Source organism: Vipera berus, assembly GCF_964194415.1.
Source record: "Vipera berus genome assembly, chromosome: 1".
NCBI lineage: Eukaryota > Metazoa > Chordata > Lepidosauria > Squamata > Viperidae > Vipera > Vipera berus.
The window spans coordinates 278,733,960-278,759,980 of record NC_138202.1 but is presented as its reverse complement, the minus strand read 5'-3'; the positions used below and the strand labels follow the sequence as shown (position 1 = coordinate 278,759,980).

Below are 26,021 nucleotides of genomic sequence, written 5' to 3'. Positions count from 1 at the left end.
GTGGCTGTCAGTATACCTCAAAGAATGATCTATCAAAATAGAGCTCTGGGTAGGGAGAGATTGTTGATTACAAGAATGACTTTGAGAAGGGACTGCCATTCTTTCTAAGAGGGTTATTTCCCTTTCCTTAGAGTCTTATCCTTGCATTTTGCCTAATTCATTAGTGCCAATTTGAATGTGCATTAATAAAATAAACTGTATTAAGCCAAATAAGACAGGCAAAATCTAGGCAGCTAAAGTGTGAGTTTACTTTGTATGCTCTATTCTAATGCCTAAAAATCAAATCAGCATATTTAAGGGACCTTTAGTATTGAACTTCATCCTAACTTCATAATGAACTATAAAAACTTGAAACCAAAAACATTGTTCTTATGCCAAGCAGATGATACAGATTATCTACATTACTTAGTTTTCCTCCTTTCACTGTTAAAGAAATCATATTCTCAAGTTGGAAAGAAAACTCACTGACATCTGGGCTGTAATATAAAGAAATTCCATTTGAGAACTATAAATATCTTTTTGTTGTTTGCTTTAATATACCCCTAGTACTTAGTTTTGTACTTTAAATATATACATCATAAATCGAACAATGGACATGGAATAAATAAACTGGATTAGGTGTTGTAACCTAAAGTTAGGGAAGAAGATAGGTCTGAAAACTATGCAATATTGCCCTCACAAACAATAAGACTTCTCTCTCTCTCTCTCTCTCTCTCTCTCTCTCTCTCTCTCTCTCTCTCTCTCTCTCTCTCTCTCTCTCTCTCTCTCTCTCTCTCTCTCTCTCTCTCTCCTTTCTTTCTTTCTTTCTCTCTCTCTCTTTCCCTCCCTCCCTCCCTCCCTCCCTCCCTCCCTTCCTTCCTTCCTTCCTTCCTTCCTTCCTTCCTTCCTTCCTTCCTTCCTTCCTTCCTTCCTTCCTTCCTTCCTTCCTTCCCTTCTTTCTGCTCTCCCCAGGACACCTCAAAACTGCCTTTACAAGAAAGAGTATAAGGGGATAGAGAAGAAAGAGGCATTCATTCTTCAATTGTGTCTATTCTGCTGGCAAAAGACACCCTGGAACGCATTAGCTTGAGCTGGAAGAAGTATCCTGATCAATAGAAACTCTGTGCTGGAGACAGATCTCAGAATCAGAGTACAGAGTATGAAACTATATCTAGTGGTTATGATATAGGATTAGAAGCAGGAAAACTAGGTAGTAGTCATGGAAGCTGACTGTGTGACTTTCAACCAGTCATACTCTTTCTGTAGAAGAGCATAACTTTGAAAAAGGAATACAAAAAACATTAAGGAAAGATCAACTTGGGACAGAAGAGGGAATGAAACTCAAGATGACACTGTCTTGAGACTTTGATATAAGAGAGGTCCAGGTCTACCAGTCTGGTAATATACCCCACAAACAATAGAAATCCATCATTCCTTGTGGTGTCTGTCTCCTGACCTAGCAAAATATTAAAAACATTGTTTCGGTAGTTATTTGGCTATTTATGTACATTTTTCAATTGTTTTAATTGTTTTGAAAGTATGTCTTCTCTAAATTCTCTTGATTAAATGCATATTTAGCTGGGCTTCCTTATGCTCTGAAAAGATAGTGGTTTTAATTAGCGAATTAAACTGCAGATGAAGCCATAATTGCAGGACAATAACCAATTAAACTTCTCCATGTCCATGGAGTTTATTTATTTATTTATTTATTTAGTTATATTTATATACCGCCCTATTCCCTGAGGACTCAGGGCGGTTTACAGGGAATTAAAAATCCAAAATACAAAAATTAAGAACCAAATTAAAAATATTAAATTGACCCTGTAGTCAGTTAAAAAGAACCCCAAATTAAAAATTTCTCCTCAGTCTGGGCCCGAGAGCTCGAAGAGCCAGGTCTTCAGGCCCCGGCGGAATGATCGGAGGTCGGGGGCAGTTCTCAGCTCCACCGGCAGCTGGTTCCAGAGGGCAGGCGCTCCCACCGAGAAGGCCCTATCCCTGGGTGTCACCCGCCGGCAATCTCTTACCGGCGGGACCCTGAGCAGACCCTCCCTGTGGGAGCACACTGGGCAAAGGGCGTTTGATGCCGGCAGCAGGTGTTCCCTCAGATATCCCGGACCCAGGCCATGTAGGGCTTTATAGGTGATAACCAGCACCTTGAATTTCACCCGGAGGGCAACCGGAAGCCAATGCAGCTCACGGAGTAGAGGTGTTACATGGGAGTATCGGGAAACCCCCATTACAACTCGCGCGGCCGCATTCTGCACCAGTTGAAGCCTCCGAGTGGTCTTCAAGGGCAGCCCCATGTAGAGAGCGTTACAGTAGTCCAAACGGGAGGTCACAAGCGCGTGAGTAACTGTGCGTAGGGCGTCTCGGTCCAGATAGGGACGCAACTGGCGCACCAGGCGAACCTGAGCAAAAGCCCCCCTGGTCACGGCTCCAATATGGTCTTCAAAATTGAGCCGTGAATCCAGGAGGACGCCCAAGTTGCGAGCCCTATCGACGGGGGGTAACACCTCACCCCCCATCATTAAGGATGGAATAACTTGGTTAACCCGAGATGCCGATATGCACAGCCACTCAGTCTTGGCGGGATTGAGACGGAGCCTGTTTCTCCCCATCCAGACCCGAACCGCCTCCAGGCACCGGGACATCACGGAGAGGGCATCACTGGGTTGGTTCGGGGTGGAAAGAAAAAGTTGGGTATCATCAGCGTACTGATGATACCCCACCCCAAAACCACGAATGATCTCGCCCAGCGGCTTCATATAGATGTTGAACAGGAGAGGCGAGAGAACCGACCCCTGAGGAACTCCACAAATGAGAGACCTCGGGGCGGATCTCTGCCCTCCTGTCAACACCGACTGTGAGCGGCCCTGGAGGTAGGAGGAGAACCACCGTAGAACGGTTTGAAAGAGATGATGACAAGAGACAAACAAACTACGTATTTCACACAAATGTATGTAAAAATGCTTAAGTTCTCTTCTGAACAATAAAAAGCAATACTAATGGGAAACTGGAAAGAGGCAGTTTGGTATAGTGGTTAAGGCACCAGGCTAGAAGCAAGAAACTAGATTTTCTAGTCCCACCTTAGACATGAAGCCAGCTGAGTCACCTTGGGCCAGTGAATCCCTTCCCTTCAACCCTAGGAAGGAGGGAAGGGCAAACCACTTCCAAAAGTCTTGCTAAAAAACCCCACAGGAATTAGTCTATGCAGTTGTCAGGACTTGACATTGACTTGAAGGAACATGCATGCAGACCCCCCCCCCACACAGTGAGACAGACAGACAGACAGACAGACAGACAGACAGACAGACAGACAGGGAAGCTGGAACAAATCCTGACAAACTCTTAAGTCAGAATGGAGGCTCATAAGATTTCTGATTGACTGTTGAGGTATTTGGGCTGTCAGGAAACCAGATTAGGTGTCAAAGATCTGTATAGAGATCCAAAACGCAACTAGGATTTATTTATTTTACAATATTTATACCTTCATGCCCCCAATCCAATTGGACCCTGTGCAAGTCAACAAAGTCAAAATAAAACAGGAGGCTAAAATCCATATATATAATTATAAAAAACCAATACATCATAGATGTCATTGATTAAACTAACTGAAACAATGTCTTCTTTGGCTAGTTTTTGTAACACAAAAGGAAGGAATTTTCCATTCCTGCGGAATAGGACTGGTCAACTATGGCCCCCTTACAACCTGCAGATGTGAACTCCCAGAATTCCATGCTGGCTCAGGAGTTCTAGGAGTTGAAGTCCACAAATCATAAAGGGGCTGTAATTGCCCACCCCTTCTTGAGAGGGAGATCTAGATATAGATGAACATCTTCAGGATTTTACTCTTAAGAATTTTAAGAATGAGACATTCTTACAGTAGTCATTAACTGCAAATATTTTGATTGTTGCTTATACTGAACTAGATTTATAAAAAGCCCTATGAGACAACAGTATGTGACCTATCTAGATCAAACAGAAATGGGAAAATCAACTGATGCATTTCTTAGAAGTCTTGGTATGCTTCTAAGAATGAAAATAAGAAAGCAACGATAAACACAATTGTGTACTGAAACACTGCATATTTAACTGACTGAACAAATATATCTTTGTATGATTATGGTGTATATTTCAACACATTCATAAAAAGTTCTCTAGCAATAATCGCTAATGATTTACCACATTATACACCACATTTCTGCATGAAAATTTAAAGTAAAGTAGGCAGGGATTGGTGCTTGTTTATTAAACCTTAATATTGCTAAAAAAAAGTAGCTATAACAGGGAACTGGTTTGTCAACTTTAATCCATCCCTTTGTCCTCCTATAATTTACCGTTTTCCTTTCTTTCTTTTGAAATAAAACTGCTAACGTTAAACTAAACATATTTTGAAACAAACTGGGCTTCTCAGAAAGTCAGTGCTTAACAACCACAACTGGGACCAGCAACTCTGCTGCTATGCAACATGTTCATTAAGCAAGACATAAGATGTGACTTGCAATTTTCCTGCTGGCTTTTCCATTGACTCTGCTTGTTGGAATCCAGCCTTGAAGCCGGCAAATGGTGATCATGTGATCATGGGTTTCTCGGATGGTCGTAAACACCCACCGGTTGAACTTGAGTGAATCTAGATCACATGACTGCAAGGATGCTGCAAAGTTTATAAATGCAAAGACCAGTCATAAAGTTAATATTTTATCGCAATTGTAACTTCAAACAGTCACTAAACACAGCAGTTTTTAACTGAGGTCTACCTATTGTTTATAGGTGCCTTTTTTGAAATAAGCTCAAGGATTTAAGGATCTTTCCATTGCAGAGGGCATTTGGGAATTTAAATTCCTGGTGGTTTTATTAAAATAGTTCAGAAGAGGAAGAAGAAAAGCAGTTCTCTTATATTCTGTGATATTAAAAAGACCAGAGAAAACAGATATGCATTATAAAATCACTAGATGATAACTGAACAGACCTGTTCAATGATCCAGGGAAGTCTGAGGCATTTCCGGTTTTATAAATAACATGAATATAAATAAGCAGGAATTAAAAAGTGATGACATAATAAAATAAGGCACTGAACACCTCAATCAACTGAAAAAGAGTGATAGATTGGCCAAAAACATGACAACACCGCAAAAGGCCCTTTTAGAAGGATTAACTGGATTTGAGATTGTTAAAAGGGTCAAATATTTGGGGGTGTATTTGTGACCCTCAAATGCAAAGTTATATAAAAATAATTATGAAAAGTTATGGGGAAAAATTCAAAAAGAATTGGAGAGTTGGGAAAAATTGCAATTGTCTTTACTGGGAAGAATTGCAGCAGTGAAAATGAATGTCCTGCCTAAATTTTTATTTTTATTCCAAATGATACCGATTCTTAAAAAAGACTCTAATTTGGAAGAATGGCAACGGGGTATCAATAAATTTGTGTGGGCAGGGAAAAGGCCACGAGTTAAACTTAAGATTATGCAGGACACTTGTGAAAGAGGTGGTCTTAAAATGCCTAATCTTAAATTATATTATGAAGCTGCTGCGTTGTCAGGAATAAGTGATTGGATTAATTTGACACAAGGGAGATTATTAAATCTTGAGGGCCACGACTTGTTATTTGGCTGGCATGCATATTTGTTGTATGATAAGAAGGTAGATAATGTGTTTAAAGTGCATATTTTAAGACAGGCATTGTTGAGAGTTTGGAAGAAGTATAGACATAAGTTAGACTACAAGATGCCGTTGTGGGCAATCCCGAAACATGCAATAGAAAACATAAATGTTGGCTTCAAACATGATGTGACTACGTATAAGGAGATCTTAAGCTTGGAAAGGAACGTCTGGTGTTTGAAGCCGTACAATCTCTTGCGAGATGAGAAGATCGTTCAAACTTGGTTTCATTATACTCAATTACGTGCCAGGTGGAAAGAAGATCAGAAAATTGGTTTCTCAATGACTGATGAAAATTTGATAAAGCAAATTAGAAACCAGGGTCCAGCACATATCAAACGGATTTATCTTGCATTGATAGATATTGACTCAGAAACAGAACTTGTTAAAGATTGTATGATAAAATGGGCCCAGAATATTCAAGAAGTTATTACAATGGACACGTGGGATTGTTAAAGATAAAATGTACTGTAAAACTTTTCAATTAAAAAAAAGAGTGATAGACAGGGGTAGGCAACCTTGGCTGTTTTATGACTCGTGGACTTCAACTCCCAGAATTCCTGAGCTAGCCATGCTGAGGGAAAAGGGAGAGGTTTCCAAGCTGAGCCATGCTGGCTCAGGAAATCTGGCAGTTGAAGTCCACGAGTCATTAAACAGCCAAGGTTGCCTACCCCTGGATTATACGAATACAGACACACACATGAAACTTAGTCGGTCTTGAGATTTAGGCTATTTGATCCTATCTCAGCCTTCACAGATCAGTGATGAGTCTCTCCTGAATAAAGCCTGGCCTTCACAGATGTAAAGACAATGGAGCTGGTTAAAACTCAAATGGTTCTTTTTAAAGAGTTTAGGCAACTGCTTTGAGCCAGAATTAATTGCTTCATATTGACATCTCCCTGTAACTCTGTTGAATATAATTTAAAAGAAAAGAAAAGAAAAAGAAAACAGACTGTTTTAAGACTTTGAATCAAATTCGAGGGGATTTTGATGGTTTCTCCAACTGAATTGGAGCAGATTGCTTTGAATACAGTGGTAATGATGATCTAGTACCAGATGTGGCTTGTTATATAAACTGGCTTTGCAATATTCAGAGCAGGCAGCTCCTAGTATGGAGGCAATACTGCTGTGAATTGTTCTACCAAAAAGATTTATATCACAGTTGGAATTACTAACAAAACATTCCCTCCTCTTGGGGGCCACATCCTCTCAGGGTGCCCATCACTGGACACTGAGTGATCCAGCATGTTTTATCACAAATGTGCTGACAAATGCTGCACTAGATATTTATACTTACTTCACTAAATGTATATATATTGTTCCCCTGAATATGAAAATCTTTTTATGCTTGCTGCCATAACGGGAACCAGGCCAAGAATGCTTCAACTTCTACTCAGTTAGTTCTATTCGGTATTGTTCTTTGGGGATTTCTGCTAGAGATAACAGAAATAATTTCTTCTGACTATTGGGCTGGTAGTTAATTTAGGAAGGAGCAATAAACTGTGGATTCTGACGAAGTTTCTATGAAGACGGAGACTGGGACACAAAACTACCCCTAGCATGAGAACAGAAGTCTATGCCAGTAATAACAGTTCTAACTTTACTTATGAATATTTGCACATTTATAGTGGAGCAATGCAGATTCCAAAAATGATTCAGATGAAGTGTTTTAGACCTCACAAGTACATGCACGCAAGTCGCTGCTCATCATTCAAGCATCACAACTTGTTTTTTTGAAAGCGTAAGCCTGAAAAAATATGAAATAAGTCAAATGGCACATGAGAAAAATATAAATAAATAACAAAGAAGCACTATTTCATTAATTCAGTTCAGCGCTTCATTTAAATCAGTTTTGAAACATGACCAAGCTTAATCTGTAGCATCACCAATCAAAGGAATCAGTGTGCTTTTACCACGTACAGGGCAGAACCTGGGAGTTATGATTAATATTTTAATAAACTAAGTGGCCCTTAACTCTTGCAGCCTTATTGATATCAGATGGTGTCCATAATTACATGTCGCATTTGCAGAATCAAAGCAGAATAATATTCTTTTCAGCCTTTTCTTGACCATCAATATAGAAATGTTCTCTTCTTCTTTTCCCCCTTGCCCCTCCATTTCTTCCTTCCTAGGGTCAGAAAAAGTGACTGGTCCCAAGTCCCCCAGCTGGCTTTGTGTCTAAAGTGGAACTACAACTCATATCTCCTGGATTCTACCCTGGTGCCTTAATCACTACACCAAACGGCTCTCTAATGTTGTATGGATACAATTTATTCTACAGACAAAAGAGCAGGTAGGTAGATAGGTAGGTAAAATGCTATATTAACACAGTTATCTGAATAAGCCTAGAAGTAAAAGATTAAGAAAAAAAGACAATATCTTACCAAACACACGGGCTCTAAAAAAAGTCCAGACACCGAATGAAGTGAAACCAAACACTTCCAAATGCTACTGGAGAGATCCTAAGAGAAGAACTTTTTTTAAAAAAAGTAATAAAAACAAAAAAACGTCTTACAAAAGGTGTAACACTGTAGATCTAAAAGTATCTAATTTTCCTCTGTCTTAACCATACAAGGTAAAGTAAATTAAAAATAATTGTTTCATCCTAACAAGCAAGGACAAAACTTTACATTAGACTTGAACAAGGAGACACATTTCTACTTTCTCCTAATACTCACCTTCTTCTCCAAGCACTGATTTGAACAAAAATATCATATGCAATAACCACCATAATTCCATAGGTTCAACAGTTGCTTTTTAAAAAAACCTCCTAATTATACTATTACAGTATTACTCCAACTCCTATAGGGAAAGAGGAAAAATAAACCCACTTACCTTAAACAAGATTGTCCTAACAATGACTTAATAAAATCATGGTTGCTGTGCACAACTCACTTGCATCCTACTACAAAACAGGCAATTGTTCAAGAGAACAATAAAAATGCTAACCATAATTTTATTTATGGGAATGGACTCTTTACTATTTTGCTGAGACTAAAATGTTGGTATCAGATATGAGCTGCAAAAATCTGGGCAACCATAAATGGGAGTCTGGTAATCCTAATTGTTATTAGTTTTGTCATTAACATTAACGTTGACATATATCCCTTTTAGATATTTGGGATATGTTAATCTTCATGACAAAGGAACAACGTTCAAAATCAAGTGAAATATTTATTCATTATGTTTCTAATCAAAAAGCTGAAGATCTCCAAGCACATTAACAAAATTATTAAAATGTGAGAGATTTCTAAAAAAGAAAAAAGGACCAAACAATAAATTCCAGTGATAAATATATTTATTCGGGTAAGCAGTATCTAGGAATGTGATAAAGTGAATGGAATAGTGGTACTTATAAATTGAATTTCAATGTGACTTGAAACTGCATTGATGGGGAATTCTAAAGCCAAGGGCATTCAACCTGTTTCGGGAATACTTTCAGGGCTAATTTGTTACTTAAACAGTAATCATTGTTTTCAGGATTTCTTGTACCAAGGTTTTTCCAGATAGACAAAAAATGAAGCATACAAGGACACAGTAAAGCCTGCTGGATTAACTGCTTCATCTTTACTTGACTGAATGGAACACTGCTCGGGAAATGGATCCAGTGTAGGAAGAGAAGCTGGTTTATTTTTACCGGTACTTCTTTTTTGTTGCTGAAATGCTGAAAACATTTCCAAATTACTCTAACCTAGTAAGTAGACATTTCCTAATAAACCCAAACTATGTCTGGTACCTTAGTTACTTAAATGTATCTAATTCTGCTGACCTTGATGGACTGTTGCCTTGCAGTGTTGAAAGGGCTTCTGCATCCCAATGATACTCTGAGCATCCCAGAAGAGTTACTGTTGAGGGGCTGGTCTTAGATAAGTGGTCAGTCTAAGTCAGGGGTCTTCAAACTTGGCCGGTTTAAGACTTGTCGACTTCAACTCCCAGAATTCCTCAGCCAGAGGAATTCTGGGAATTGAAGTCCACAAGTCTTAAAGCGGCCAGGTTTGGAGACCCCTGGACTAAGTTATATCTGCTGGAGGAAAAAATGGCAACCCATTGCCATACATCAGGATAAGGTCAATTTAATACAGGAAGATGATCCCCTAGGTCAGAAAGTATCTAATGAACTATTGGGGAAGAGCAGAGGATATGTGCAAATAGCACTGGTGCTTCTAATATGGCAGAAAGAACATCCAGTTGCTGATGCTGCCAGAGGCAAAAAGAACATCTGATGTTATAAAAATCATGTATACCACTGGTATGTGGAATGTTAGAACAATAAATCAAGGCAAACTTAGTATTGGCAGAGCAGAAATGTCAAGACTGAATATTGACATTCTGGGAATCAGTGAACTGAAATGGACTGGAATGGGTCACTTCACTTCAGAGAATCACCAGATGTTCTGCAACATGAGCTCGCAAGAACTCGGAAGCAGTGACTGACAAACATTCCTGGCAAAATAACACCCATCAGAACATGGAAGCAACTGAACAAACTAGCGAGAATAAAGTCCTTATGACTGCAGCTTCTTCTGTTCAGTTGTTATAACTGTAAAACGTGCAGATAAACCAGAAAGAGTCTACTGCTACAAAGCTAGGACATTGCACCAGGATATCAAATCTTGGCAAACTTGTAAGCCACCAGCAGTTCCTGTATTGAGATAACACACAGTTATCACACTGCTTCTATGTTTTGCCATCAGATTACAAAGATTGAAAAGAATATCCAAAAAATGGTGGGTTTATCAAGAAAGCTCTTCATTTTAACACGTGTTGTTCATTTAGAGGCATTATCAGAAATGTTCATATGCTGCTCAGGTAGGATCCACATTTTACTCCATAAAAGCCCAAACTGGTGCCCAAATAAATTTTATAAAGTTAGGTCTTAATACATTTATTTGGTATAAAGCTGCATGCTTTGGTTGGAGGATATGAAATACTTTCACTCCCAAGGAAGCACATCATTGTCAAAAGAATTGACACATCGAATTATGGGTCTAGTCATGGCTCAAAAGTGGAGAAGGTTTGCCAGATGTCAGTATGGGAAGAGAAGATATTGCCCCCAAATTCTGTTTAGAAAAGGTTTTGCACAATGGATGTTATATAAAATTTCATGTGAAATTTTGCACATACCAAAATAAAAAAATGGCCATGTTATTTTTGAAGAACAAACTGCTACATTTGTCATCCCTGCATTCATTTTCTTCATGTTATTAACACTTAAATAAAGCTGTAAAGACAAATTGTACTTTATTACAAAGCTTCTTTAAAAAGGCATAGTATGGATCAGTTTACATTTGGATTTATAGATAACAGGCAGTAATGTAGAGACAGTACACTTTAAACTCGGCACCTAAGCAAGTAGATGTAACCTTTCAAATGTCCTTTTAGTCATTTGTGCCTACAGAAGGAAATAAAGGCAATTGATTTCTGAAAGTCAAATAATTTATTATGGAAACCCAGCTGACCTCCCTTGAATAATGAACATGCTTACAGAGTGGTAAGTCCCACCAACTTCAGGTGTTTCTACTAGCTGCAATTTCTTCATTTTCCCACTAGTCAAGCTGCTCAGTTGCTTCTTGCAATCAACATCATTTAGATACATAGATTTGTAAAAGCCTGTTCTGTAAATTATCTATTCATGCATATTCTGCTTTTCCATCCAAGCCAGTGGTTAAGAACAGGGCTTTTCAACCAGTGGTACGGGTACCATCTGTGGTACATTGGCACCTGGCAGGTGGTACGCGACCATCCTAGAAAAGTGGTAGCGGGGGAGGGGAATGAGCTGAACCAGTGGCAGCACCACACAAGCCTGAGTGAGAGATGGCTGGAGCTGCAGGGCTGTCAGGGCTCAGCAGAAGCACTAGGATCAGCACTTCTTCGGGGCTGTCAGGGCTCAGTGGAAGTGCCAGGATCAGCGCCGGGCTCCAGCTGGAATGTTGCAGCATCTCCAGGGTCTTCTGATTTACATTCAGATGCTTGGTAACTGATTCATATTTATGACGGTCACAGTTTCCCCGGGGTCATGTGAAGTGACAAAAACCTGCTGCAACCCACACAGCAGACGGGGGGGGGGATAAAAACCAAACACCCCCACCCCACCCCCACTGTCAATCCTCAACAGAAATGCTCACAATGAAAACCTCAGACAGGAGGAAGAGCGCCGCCGGGCGGGCAAGCAAGTGTCTTGTTTGGCTGTGGTTTGGGGGGCGCTTTTTTCAGTGCCATTGTAACTTCAAACAGTCCCTAAGCGAACTGTTGTAAGTCAAGGACTACCTGTACTTCATCACTTTTTTCCTTTTTTTTTTGGTCATCAAGTTTTTGACACCTTGCTAGGTGACTGGTGGTACTTGGATGTTGCCATATCCTAAAAGTGGTACAGTGGGTGAAAAGGTTGAAAAGCCCTAGTTAAGAACACAATAAAAATGAATATAGAAATATATTAAAAAATGTTTTAAATGCAATTCAAAGTATAACCAAACAAGATGATGAAAAGGCAAAAATCTGTACATGGACAGAAAAACTATAAGTGCTCTAACTGTTCTAAAAGAGGCTAAACTTAAATATTTCCAGAAAATTTAATGTAAAAATGCTGTTGTCAAATTGCTGGTTGTTTGTGGATTCTTGATACATGTTATTTGACCTGTCTTAGTTGTTTTTAGGTTGAACTCAAGATTCTGATTGGCTTGGAACTACATTTTTGAAGGACTAATTTCTTGTGTGTTCTAGCCTGGTCTTTCTCCTTAGTTTACTGTCAATTGGGCCTTTTTGGCCCTACCAGCTGCTACAATCTCTTGCCAAAGGAAGCCCAACTTGCCACAAACAATATACCTTCAGGTTCCAAGTGGAATTTGGCTCTTTCACAGACACTTGGAAGTGGCTGAAAGTTCTATTAGACATGTTGTCATGTTTTTCTGGGTTTAATTGCCATTTCTTATTTATCTTTTTCCACTGTTACAGTGGTTTGTTTTGGTTGATTAACTGGATTTTTTTTATATCTATAAAGATAACAGATTGGTTACCACAGGCAGTAGCTGACGTCTTAGCGGTAGCATTGGCAACACTATCTGACCTAAATTCCTGGAATTATTGGTGCTCCATTTTCATTCTACTGGATTGGCGACATTGCATTCTGTGCAAATTAAAAGAGCTCCAAGTAATCCTACTTCCCAGCCCCAGCTCATGTGACAATCCTGTATTTGTTAATGTAATTATTACGTTAGATATTAGGAATTTTAGATTTTCCCCCCCTCTTCTAGCCTAAGTATGCTCGAATTAGGTTACAAATAGAGGTACTGCAGTAGGTTAGCATGGACATCATAATCAAATGTTAAATATTTATTCCTGGTTTGTCAGCTAATAAGAATAGACCTTCAAGGGGATTATAGTAAACACTCCAATAAAAAAGAGAATATCCAGCTTCAAAAGTTTCTTGGACACAGGAAGAATATGTTTTTTGAAAATATTCCTTCAGTTGTTTGTAATCTCAGATTACATATCAGAGCATTTTGAAGCTGAAGGAACAGCTCTGTGCAACAACTTTTCTCCTTTTTGGTCAAATTTTTGCCATTTTTTTGCCAGCTGAACAACTTCATGATTTAAGGAGTATATGTTCTCAGGCATTCAGGGTTATCAAACATCTGGCAAAAGAAGGACATATACTCATCTTCTCTGACAGGCATAGCCTTGAAAGCAAATCTTATCTAAATTTTTGAGTATTTAGCAAGCTTATATTTTCCTGAGCCACTTTTCTCTGTGGTGTAGCACTTCCAGAATAAGAGGTCTGTTTTGTGACCTTAATTAGTTGATTAGTAACCTCCTCCTGGCTTGGACTGCAGCCTGAAATTTAATCAGTTAGGTGCTGAAGGCTTTTGCCTCCTAACTGGCCTTAGTACATTCCTCTCAAGATGTATTCCCCATTGTGTTCCTGCCTACTCACTTGTAATCCTTTCATCTCCTGTGAATATAAAAGCAAATATTAAACAGGCATCTTCTTCTCCTTTCCCCCATTTGTTTTATTTTCCAACAGCCAGTCTCCTCTTTTGCCTGTTCAGAAATATGGTAACTCTATGTGTACCTTTAATTTCCCATGGCAAATTTCTGATACCTTCTGGTTTCTCATGCTGTCCCACTGGGCTAGCAATTCCATAGCTGGATTCCTTTAGCTTGGCCAGAATGCAGCTCTTATGCAGGGGTGTCCAACCTTGGCAACTTTAAGACTTGGCGACTTTCAACTCCCAGAATCCCCAAGTCAACAGGTCTTAAAGTTGTCAAGGTTGAACACCCCTGCTTTAACGTGATCCCCGAAGTGTGGCAAACCAAGAATATTCTCCAACAAGAGCAGGAATTGCTATCTGAAGCAGCATTTCTACATAGATTGAGCACCAGTAGCCCTGGGGAATATCAAAATGTATTTATTTTATTTATTAAATTTCTATGCTGCTCATCTCCCCTACATGGGCTGTTCATCCCACCCAACTAATTGACTGCATCTCCAGTTGGAAGATCTCTCAAACAGAGGACATTTATCCTTCATAATATCAGATGTAGAATATAGATTACTGTAGGACCAAATATTTGCAAGTTATTTTATTTTAGAGCTTATGGACATAATACTGGCACTTTGAACAAACTAAGGAAAATGGTAACTTGTACTGCTGAGTCTGTTTCCAAAAGATCCCTTATCTATGAAAATAGAGTGATCAGCTTACAGTAAATGGCAGGCTTCACATGGTCTCTTTAGAAAGATGTGATGAGAGGAAAAGAAAGAAATATTGCTGAATATGGTTGCAAAGAGGCCTGAAAACAGTCAGAATGACAGTTGAACTCAAGGGAAATTGCTATTTCTATTAGTAATATATCAATTGTGGCAATATCTTCCAGAAAGGCTACTATCAAAGCAAAAGAAAATGGAATTTTTGTAATAGTCATTTTATTACAGAGTGCATTGGGATGTTTGGTAGTTGAGATAAATTACCTGCTGTCTTCATATATTGAATGTGTTGAAATCCACAGTATAAAATATAGGAAGGTAGCAGGAAATAGCTTGATTAGAAAAACGGTGAATATTCCAGGAGTGTTCTTTTTTCCCCAAAATGCTGCTAGAAAAGGTGGGAAAAATAAAAATAAGTTGTAATAGAGAAGGATCTCCTATATTGGTGCTGCTTATTAGCTCCCACAGTTTACACACTGTTACTATACTTTCAACCAGGAATCCTACCCTTCTGTTTTGCACTGCATTCCAAAAGCAGCAGATGGCAGAAAATCAGGTCCGTCTATATTGGGAAAACATTATTGAATGGAAAGTGTTTGCTGGTTTTTTAAACAGGATGGATCCCTTAAGCCAGTCTCTCTTGGAAGTATAGCCAACTTGGTTGATTATTTGGGAAGACTGTAGGGTCTTAGCAACTCAGGGATATTTTACAGTTATAGTTCTCTGATGGAGGCTGCCAGAAAGCACTTAACTATGAGTGTTTCACGTGCTGGAGACATAAACCAGTGTTTTTCAAACTTGGCAACTTTAAGATATGTGGACTTCAACTCCCAGAATTCCTCAGTTCCTCCATGACTTAAACTTTCTAGTGATTTTCAAGAAAAAGCTCATATGTTCCTATTTGGGACAGTTCATGAACTTTTGGATTATAGTAGTGACTTGTTATGCACCATTTATGTTCCAAAAAGAGAATTCCAGGTTTAAACAGGCGGTCAATGAAATCTGCTTTGGAGGAGGAGATTTCCTACATTAACAAATCTTGTACAGAATTTCTGGCTACAAGTTACTATGGCATCATTCAAGATATCATTATACACTCTTCCCTGATGTCCTCAGGACCACCCATGAAAACATATACGGCAACCACATTGAGAAGTAGTGCCTCAAACAATTATCAGTATCCTCTGTTTGGGATTTGTCTGCCATTTGCACAATGTCCCAGAGAGCTAAGGTTAGGGTTAATCCTATGGGTCAGTAATAAGGACTTATCATTGATGTCAAGGCTCTGTAAGACTTGAATTGCTCTATCAAAGTATTGCATATTGGTGCCAGGCCTAATGTTTGTATCTACAAACCCTCAACTAACTTTTTCTAGAAAAATACTGCATTGGCACAGGAAACACCCTCTGTAATGTGCAATTCTGGTTTTAATGGAGATAAGTGAAAAGTAAAATCCAATATGCAAAGTATGGACATAAACCAAAAATAATGATAAACAATCATTGCCTTCCAGTGTTTTCATACAGTAGCCATACTTGTCCATTGGCAATATCAAATGGTGCTCATAAACATGGAAGCCTGGAAACCACAAACTTTGTCACACTTTGGAAATTGGTTATTTACATCCAGCTCTGTAGATGCTTCCAATTCTTTATTGTTTATTGCTGGAAGAATCTGCTAGTTTGGCTTGAAATCAAGCGTTCTGCATGATTTTTTCCCCAGTTGCTTTATTTCCCAAAACCTTTGGTCTTTAATGGAGACACACTACTCAATAAAGTGACATCAGAATTATTTAGTATAAAAAGGTATACCAACTTTAACTATTTCCAATTGATTATTTGTAATATTATGTAGTGTCAACCAATCAATGCTAAAGAGATGTAAAGTCTGTCCTCATTACTGTAATTTTGGCATGATGTTGAATGGCTATAATTGACCAACACTGATACAATTGTGCAATACAAGAAAATTATACTTTCTATTTAGATTTTCCATGTTAAATGGAGAGGAAGTATAGGGAAGGAAGACATTTTCATCCAGCTATGTTGGAGAATCTCTGTCTAAATAAACAAGCCATCATCAGCCTACTAAAAAAAGATGCATAGTAAATTGGAAAGCGAAATTAACATTTAAATACCAGTTTAGCATCTATCCAGCTGTATCTGCATCCTGTACTTTTTAAACACATATGGAAATTCTGTTTGTTCACAAGGTACATCTGAGAAGAGGCTACATCATTATTTTTTAACAATTTGGTTATACAGGAAGGATGTGACATAAACAGCTTGGTTCCACATGTGCACTGGAGAACTGCAAAGTATCTCAAATATCTCTTCTTAAAGAACAAGTGATGTATTGCCATACTAACGGGATTAGGATGTTAACAACAGATTAAAATGTGAAAGTCCTGCATACTATATGGCTATATGCTAAATCAGGAGTGGACAATTCATTTTCCCAAGAGGTCACATAAGCAACTGTTGTGAAGGATCACTGCCGCCCTGTCTTCTGCCAATGATGATGCCAGTTTGCTCCTCTTGCTGATGCTCTCCCACCCCCCACTGACAGCACTCATGCCACAAGCATGACAGGGACAGCCAAAAGGCCAAATATGGTCCACGGGCAGTAAAATGCCCAGGACTGTGCTAAATAGATGGTGAGAGTCTTTGCTTCTGAGAAGAAGAAAAAAATGAGATACTCAAAAACTGAGTGACTCAAGCTACGGTTTGGAGCTCTCGCATTTCTTCTTCTTTTGAAGCATGTGACTTCCAAGCAATATTGTGAACTGTTTTGAAACTCTCGTCTCTTCAAAAGTAACTTGATACTGTTTTTCATGAAAAATAAGCCTCAAATTTCCACCAGGTTGGTGGAATTAATTCTCAGAGTTTGATTTTTAGGTTAAATAAATATGTGTTGTGATTCAGGGTCAGCCTGTGGGTTCGGCATTTGGGTCGGACGATTCAGAGGAGGAGGAGAGGGGTGTTGGAGAGGTTGCTGAGGGGGTTGGAGACCTTGCTGATGAGAGCCCTCAGCCAGGCCCCTCCCACCTGGTTACGACGCAGACCCAGCTGTGTGAGCCTGACAGCGTGGATGAAAATGACCCACAGCTGGCCCTGTTCAAGGACGCCCGACGCAGGAGGCAGTCAATCAGGAGTAAACAGAGGAAGGCAATGGGGCACCTCGGAAGGAGGCAGAGAGAAGCCATGCCCTGAACTGTTTAAAAGGGGAATGCGTGGGAGGGCTGGTTTGCTGAAGGCAACTGTTTGAATAGTTCCTGTTTCATGGTTCGTGTCTTGTTTTGCTCTATTTGCTTTTGTGTTCATAAATTTGGCAGGCTTAGTTCCAGCCTCTTGCCTTCTTGTAAAGGGGTTGTCCCTGCCTTATCTGCAGGGCCGGTAGTAGGCTAGTACAGAACAATATGTGCTTGAAAAAGACTTAAAAGTTTTCAGCAACTGAAGGCTTGGATGTTCGATCTAATTTTTCAAATTTAAGCACCCGTGCAGCCAGGGGACAGAGTATACTAGTTGTGATATTAAATATTATATTTCATTTAACATGTACTTTAAAAATAACCACCATGGAAAGGAGGGTATATCTGAGGCCATGCGGGCAAGGGAAGAGAGAGGTAGAATTATTTTTTTTAACCCTTCTGACATGATTTTGTGAAGCCTTCTTTGGTGCAAATGTACATAATATGGCAGATTAAGCATACTTCACTGAAATCAAACTCTCTTTCTATTCCACTTAAGAGGTTTGTGATTTAGGCTGTAAAGAACATCTAAAGTACCTTTAATGTACACTTGGTTAAGTTTATACTGAAGTTGGAATCTTAGCCACATTAGAATATGGACCAAATAACCCATTGTTGCTGAAACATGCCATACTCAATAGTTTGATGCTGAAATTTCCTATTTTTTTCTTGTTATTTTTCTATGTTTTCTATTTCATTATAATTCAACACCACCTATAAGAATAAAAGCCTGAGTCATATACGATTAATGTATTGTGCATAGTATATTTTTCACAGAATATTTTCAGAAGACTTGTTATGAATAGCACCTTTTACATAAACATTAACCCATAAACATATTTATCTAAATTCTTTTCTTTACAAAATATCAATTTAAAAAAGTATTTCTGCAACTATAGTGTACTGGTTGTTCATTGTTTGTGCTAGCTGAATTTACAGAGTGACCTGGTATTTTGTTCAGCAATGTGCAAACCCCCAGAAGAAGCTGTGAGCAACACTTCCATTTGGTTTTCAGGGGTGTTTTGTAACATAGTGCAGCTGTAAGCTAACATTCTGAAGCTCACAACCCAAAGTGGATAACAACAAAGAATCCTATTAATAGCAGTGGGAAGTGGTTAACATTCCATAATGCAAGCACAGCATGCTTAAGTCATCTTCTTGCAAGATATATCACAATTCCATTTTTTCTGTGTGGTTAATCAAATATATTAGGCTTCACTGAGCATAGATAACTGCTCATTTCAGTTACGTTCCCAGGCCTATTAGAACCAAGGAGAAAAAGGCAGGACAACCCCAAATTCATCCTATACAGTATATGTCCTGAAGCAAAATAACCAATCAGCACCATTGATTTAGGATAAGGACATCACTGAGTTCCAGTAAGCTTCTCTTGTTTCTTGTTTGAGGGATTTTTGTTTTCTTTCATTCCCAGATGCAGTTGCTCCAAGTCCTTCAATGGTAGTTATTCATAAGTTGTGGTTACGATCTGCAGAGGACCATAGCACAGCTACCACTTCCCTGGAATTGTTACACCACACTCATACCAGCCCACATAGTAATAGGGTGTCATATACCCAATGCGTCCAAATGATACAGGCTCTTGTCGATACTGGCGATAATAACCTGAAGGAACCAAAATATTGAAGTTACTATCTTAACATTGAGGGATATCACTACTTTATTAATTTTACTTAATAATTTTTAGTTCAATAATTACTTAATTACTGTAAAGAAAATGGAGATGGAGGAAAAGAAGTGAGATACACCTTGCTAACTGAGCATTCTTCAGAAGAACCCTATTGTTTCCTTGTGTTATTCCTTACGGCATAAAACGTATCCTGTTCTAGAAGCAGCTTAAATACATTTCTTACTGTTCTGCTGTATACAGAAGGTTTGAAGTAGAAGGGAAGTAAAGTTTCTTGGCCTGTAATTCTTGTGAACTTTCTTATTGGCGTGTATCACCAACCAGCTCTTCTTCCTCTTCATCTATTTTGCTGCATAGCCTCTGTTAATAATAATCCTGTGCTTCACTTGATCTTTGGTTACTTCTCTTTCTACATTACAGATTTTCCAGTTTTGTTGTTGTTGTTTTTTTTAATCCCATTTATATCCTGCCCTTCTCCGAAGACTCAGGGCGGCTTACAATCTAAGAAGCACAAATCAATGTGCTTAGCAATAGCCTTCATTCTATGTATATGCCTACTTATTAGGGCTTTCGCGCCCAAGCGGCATTATTACAAAGTCAGCTTATTGCCCCCAACAATCTGGGTCCTCATTTTACCTACCTCGAAAGGATGGAAGGCTGAGTCAACCTTGAGCCTGGTGGGACTCGAACCTGCACTAATTGCAGGCAGCGGGTGTTACTTAAGGAGGCATTAGCCCACTGCTCCACCAAGGCTCTTGCTGTTGACTGAAGGTCCCTTTCTGAAACAAATGGCAGTAGTGTGGGGCCAGCCTAATTTCTTTCTGACTCATAGAAGTTCTTTCACTCATTAATTCATTGTTTGGGCTTCCTTTCTTGGCTACTGCAAGAAGTGGTGCCTTGTACTTCAAATCTGAAAGAAAGCTGTTGAAGCCAGATAGATCTTTACATTTATACCTTACCAATCTGCCACCCAGATCTCCTTCTATAATTGTAGATCAGTTGGAAAACTACCAGCCAATCAAAAGGGAGGGATCAAGCAGGGAATTAGTCTTGAGTCATTGCGCATCCACAAAAGTCCTAAGTTCTCCTAAGTTCCATGGTACCTTATCTGTTTGTTCCCAAGAGAAGGCAAGCAGTCTGAGCGGATTTTTGTATTATAACTAGAATACAATAAAGTAACCTACACCCTTCACGTGTAGCTCTGGTTGCTTGTGCCTGATAAGATAAGAGCCAGAGAAATATGTTGCATAACCGCATTTCCATTCTAAAAATTGCTTGAGTGCATTGAGTGGCTATATTCCAAGGCACTGTCTGGGTTACTGTGAGAATTAGAACAACCCAAAGTAATATATGCCGATTTGAAGAGACAGAAACATTATGTATCACATAATACAAGCTTGCCATTTCACATATTAGTGGGACTTATTCCAAACTAATAGGCAGAGACAACTGTGTCCTGTTCTGATGTACCATTAATACCAATAATGCGTTCATTATTGGTATTAATAGTAGGAATGGCTCTTGCCAGGTAAATGAAATTACACTAGTGTTTTAGCAGATCATAGCATTAAGAGCCGTGGTGGTGCAGTGTTTAGAATGTAGTATTGCAGGCTCATTCTGCCAATTGCCAGCTGCCAGCAATTCAGCAGTTTGATTCTCACCAGCTCAAGGTTGACTCAATCTCCCATCCTTTTGAGATCGTTAAAATGAGAACCCAGATTTTTGGGGACAATATACTGACTCTGTAAACTGCTTAGACAGGGCTGCAAAGCACTGTGAAGCAGTATATAAGTCTAAGTGCTATTGCTAATTTTCCTACAATCTGCAAAAAGTTGCAGAGGTGCGTTCTGGCTCTGCCCCACCAAACAGAGGTGGCCAATGGAAAGAAGAGAACACAGAAGGCAGAAATATCAGTGCTAGCAATAAAAAAGGGTAAAATTAAGAAATCAAAAGGAATCAAATTAAAGATAACCATTTTCAAATGATAGACAAGCCGGTAGAAAGAAGTGGAATGTTTAAAATGTTAACAATTATCAGCACTCCTTTCCACATGGATGGAGGGCAACCTGAAATGTTGTCTTCTGTGCTATGTCCATTACTTCAGGGTATTTTGTGATTCTTCTCCATAGTCAGCCCTATGTGGATCACTCACTCTTGCATAGAAAGCAAAGTACAGCATGAAGCTAGCATTTCAGTAATTATTTCTTTTTAGGTGCTAAAATGCCAAGGTTCTAAAAACTTTGCCAGTCACTGCCTAGACTGGAAATGAAATAATTTGCCATAAGCTTCCCCAGCGTGGTGCTTTGCTAATGTGTTCCATCTCTAATTCTGTTGCTGGTTGGGAGTTGGCACCCCAATAGATGTGGAGAGCATGTTGAGGGAAGACTGGCTTATAATACTGAACTGCCTGAACACATTTGCTGATGCATTGGGGGGACCTGGGAACAGAAAGTTCAACTTTAGTATTACAAAAACCACAATTTTTGAAGAGCCAGGCATAAACTGCCTTTATTCTACAATTGCATGCAATGTAAATCTCCAGACCCCCATCAAATTAACGTTGCACTTATTTTTACCTTGAATAGGAGGCAGAGCATTCACATAGGACTGTGGTCCTGTTCGTCCATCCAGGTGTGAATCTACAAACTGACAGTGATCTTCCCCTCTTCCCCAACTATCCCCAATGCTGTAAAATGTATCTGGAAAAAAGTGAAGAGGGTGAGAAGCACTTAGAATGGGTTTGGTGCAGCCAAGACTATAAATCCAGAGAGAAGAATCTTCTGTCCCTTCCTTGGTAGTAACTTATTTATTATGTTTATGAATTTCTGCAATAATGGGAGCATTATAATGAAATAATCCACTGGCACAGTATGAAAGTGAACCAGTGGTCCTTGCCAGCATTCCTGCATTCGGTCAAAAATAGTTGGCTAAGAATCACAGTTAAAATTTCTTGCCTTCAACTGACACATTTGCCATTGGACTGGTAGCACTCTTTTTGTACTGTGGTTTCCTTTTTTCAATGTCTTAGGAGCAATTAATATGTATATATTTAAGAACTTGCACTAAAATGAGGTAGCAGTATTCTTATTCCACATAAAACAGAAGATGGTACAAAAATGCATACATGAATGTATACAGAAATATTCTTCTCTAACTCACTGAACAGAACCAAGTCTAAGCATTACAATTAGAGATGAGTAAATGAGTTTATTTCCAGGCGGTTTTTCCCTCCATGTGTAAACCCTTAAGTCCACTTCATTCCATTTCTACTGTATGATAACTATTTTTTTTTAAAAAATCACTTCTAGGTTAGGTAAAGGTAAAGGTTCCCCCGCACATGCGTGCTAGTCGTTTCCGACTCTAGGGGCCGGTGCTCATCTCCGTTTCAAAGCCGAAGAGCCAGCGCTTGTCCGAGGATGTCTCCGTGGTCATGTGGCCGGCATGACTAGACGCCAGAGGCGCACGGAACGCTGTTACCTTCCCACCGTAGTGGTCCCTATTTTTCTACTTGCATTTTTACGTGCTTTCGAACTGCTAGGTTGGCAGAAGCTGGGACGAGTAACAGCCGCTCACTCTGTTACGCGGCACTCGGGATTCGACCCGCCAAACTGCCGACCTTCTGATCGACAAGCTCAGCGTCCTAACCCACTGAGCCACACATACTATTTTAAGCATTTTTCCCCTAAAAACAACCCATTTAAAATGTTTTCTATAATGATTTAAAAATTAAAACACGATTGTTGCTTCTTGGTCTGGTTCTGATATGTAATGTTTCCTTTTAAAAAGATGGGACTGATTCCATTTTGATCTGAGTTAAAACATTACAGCATCTCATTATGCACTTGCTGAAAATAAAGTAGCAGTTCTCAGATTTTCAAGGATTGTGAGGGAATGAGAAATCTCTGAATTTCCAAAACTGTGGTGAGCTTAAGCTGAAATGATTGAGACTGAACTGATATTTTGTATTATGTGACAAAGTGTAAATCTATTTGTCTTGAATGATCTTACTAGGACATAGCACTGTTCATACAAAGCGTTATGGAATATTACCATAGCCTACTAAAACACAGGCTTGCAACTCTTTGCAGGGGGACCCAAACCAAAATTTTAACACTGCAAAATATGCCTTTTTTTGTTCCTGCTGCATTTCACTCACTTGAAAGTGGATAGAGAACTCAAATAATAGAATTTCAGATTACCCCAAATTATTCAAACTGACTAAGGAGACAATCCAAAGTGTTTTTAATACAGTATATATCTTGGATAGGATTAAAAGAAAAGGGGGAAAAAGACTGATCTATTTACTGTACGCCAGCCAATAGCTTGGATACATTTTAATCATGCAAGGTAATCAAATTTATTTTTGAGATTTTACTCTATCTCACTCCAGCACTGACAGATCCCCCAAATACATACCTCTTAGATCATCACTGAGGTAAATCTTGTATCTCAATGAATTACAAAGAACAACACCTACAAATTTCCTGTACCACGTCCGTTTCACATATTGTTTTCCACTGCATTCTGAGTATGTAGGATCGTATCTAAAATTGAATGGGATCCAGATGGGTTCACCACCTGCAAAACAGGTTAAAATCTTGACTATGAAATATGATCATATTAACCTAAGAATAACTTACTAAATGTTACTACTTGACCAGACCAGTACACAATCTACTGAAATGGGTTTACTTTGATTTGGAAGTGGTCATGCACCCATAGCGATATAAGTGGAAGTAGATTACTAAATGGTGAAAAAGCTTTTTGTCTCCTTCATTATGGCTCTCCATACCACTGCAAATTGTCTGGAAGGAGTCTGAATGAATAATAAGCCTGAATAACACATTCTACTAGAGAGAAGTTCCCTGAAGTCCAAGAGCTCAGAAGGCTAAACTCTGGTCCTGGCGAACAACCCAGATTGGATCCTGCAACATTATCCTGCGACACGTATATTTGCCTTCATTCGAAGTCTGAATGGTTACACAGCAAACCACAATCTGGGCACCACGGATCAAGAAACTCTTCAGTGTGTATTCAACATTCACAACAAAATCTGGCAACCTACAATACGCTCCAAAATATTATAGGAATTATCTATCTTTCTTTTTGAAATCAACTGTTCTTATTTTACAGCCTGTGTGCTCTGACATGTCAACTTAAGCACGAATGGATTCTCCTAATTTTTAAAATTATGACAGTTTTGAAGTACAAAAGAAAACATCGAAGAACTGCCTTCTCAGCTTTAAAAATCAGGGTAATCTATGTGCGTGGGAGAGACCGCTGCCTGCATCAGTGCAGGAAATCATTAGGTTAATTTGCACAAAATGCTTCCAATTTAAGCATCTGATCTAGTAGGCTCCCTAGCAGCTAATATAATAGCACATAAAAGTGCATTCTTGCTTACAATGGCTTTTGCTTCTAAAATATGAGCTTTTCCTATATTCTCTGCTCTCTTACACTGGTAGCAGCTGTCCCACGGCTTGAGAATCATATTTTTTTAAAGGAGGGGAAACACCTACCACAGCACTATTTGGCCTTTTCAACTTGAAAAAAAGGCATTAGCCTATAGACAGACTTCAAATGACGAATAACATGCAAAGATAAGCCCATTCAGCTCTGAGTGAAAGTTCTACACCAAGCTTCTCACTTTTCCTAGCATTTCAGCCACCATGTTATTTGAAAAAGCAGAAAAAGGAAAGGAGAAAGAGACCTATACAATGAATCTGGATCACAACATTCCACATTCTTGTGCTCTTCATCAGCAGAGTGGTTTCTCATGAAGAGGTGCCAGTGAAATCGGCCATATACCACTACAGTTGCTGTTGTGAAGCCAACCATATGGTTTCTGTTATGCACTCAAAGCAACTTGCAAGAATTATTTGGCACTTTCTGCATTTTAAATATTAAACATGAAAACCCAGGAACAAATTATGATTGCAAGACATAATTTTAATCCATTGTATAATAACATTGTGCTAAAAATATATTAAATGTCAAGTTAAGCAGTCACTATCTTGAATTATATAAGGAAAGATGCACTGCAATATTCTAATCTAAATCGCTTCTAGAACTATAACAAACACACAAAAGTCACTAACCTGAAATATTGTTTACTAACTTGACAAACAGACATAGAATTCTACTCTTCCTCTACTCCAAGAGCTGATGAACTCTTTGGAGTTTTCTGGAGTATAGCCACTCCATCAAATTTAGATGTTATATTGGAACTTTTAGTGTGACAGAAAGCAAAATGACTAATTACATAGAGAGCCAATTATACTGATAGTACTTAAATTTTAATTAGTCTAATCTAATTATAATAAACTGAATTAAACAAAGTGTAGGTCTCTTTCAGATGGCCCCATTAAAATGCTGTCCACTAGTCATTTTTAAGGTAGATTAGACTAAGATGCTAGAGGTATGAATGCTAATACATTATTATTATTATTATTATTATTATTATTATTATTATTATTATTATTATTATTATTATTATTATTATTATTATTATTATTATTTATTATTATTATTATTATTATTATTATTATTATTATTATTATTATTATGTAACAGAATCTTGCATCTCTGAATGTGTGCTTCCCCTCTTTCTCCCTTTATCTTTATGAGAATTAGGAAGGAACATGTCTGAGATGCTACTCAAATTATATTTCTGCCCTGGACTGAAATTCCTTTTATCTAACCATTGTCTTGTTTGCATTTTTTCCACTGGTTCCTCCAAGTTATTCCTACTGCCCATTACTGTATACATTTGGAGCAGGGATGGC

The 26,021-nt window shown here is 38.7% G+C and overlaps 1 protein-coding gene across 1 annotated transcript in view; it reads right to left on the bottom strand.

Annotated features, from left to right (window-relative positions):
- Positions 1-18,389: 18,389 nt before the first annotated feature.
- FNDC1 (fibronectin type III domain containing 1) overlaps positions 18,390-26,021 on the bottom strand; it is a gene marked incomplete at its 5' end in the record, with an annotated part of 90,521 nt that continues 82,889 nt past the window's right edge. Inside the window, 3 exons of the mRNA XM_081336021.1 lie at positions 18,390-19,214; positions 21,813-21,935; positions 23,653-23,814. Coding sequence (XP_081192147.1) covers positions 19,099-19,214; positions 21,813-21,935; positions 23,653-23,814 — 401 coding nt within the window. The 3' untranslated portion in view covers positions 18,390-19,098. The remainder of the gene's footprint in view (positions 19,215-21,812; positions 21,936-23,652; positions 23,815-26,021) is intronic.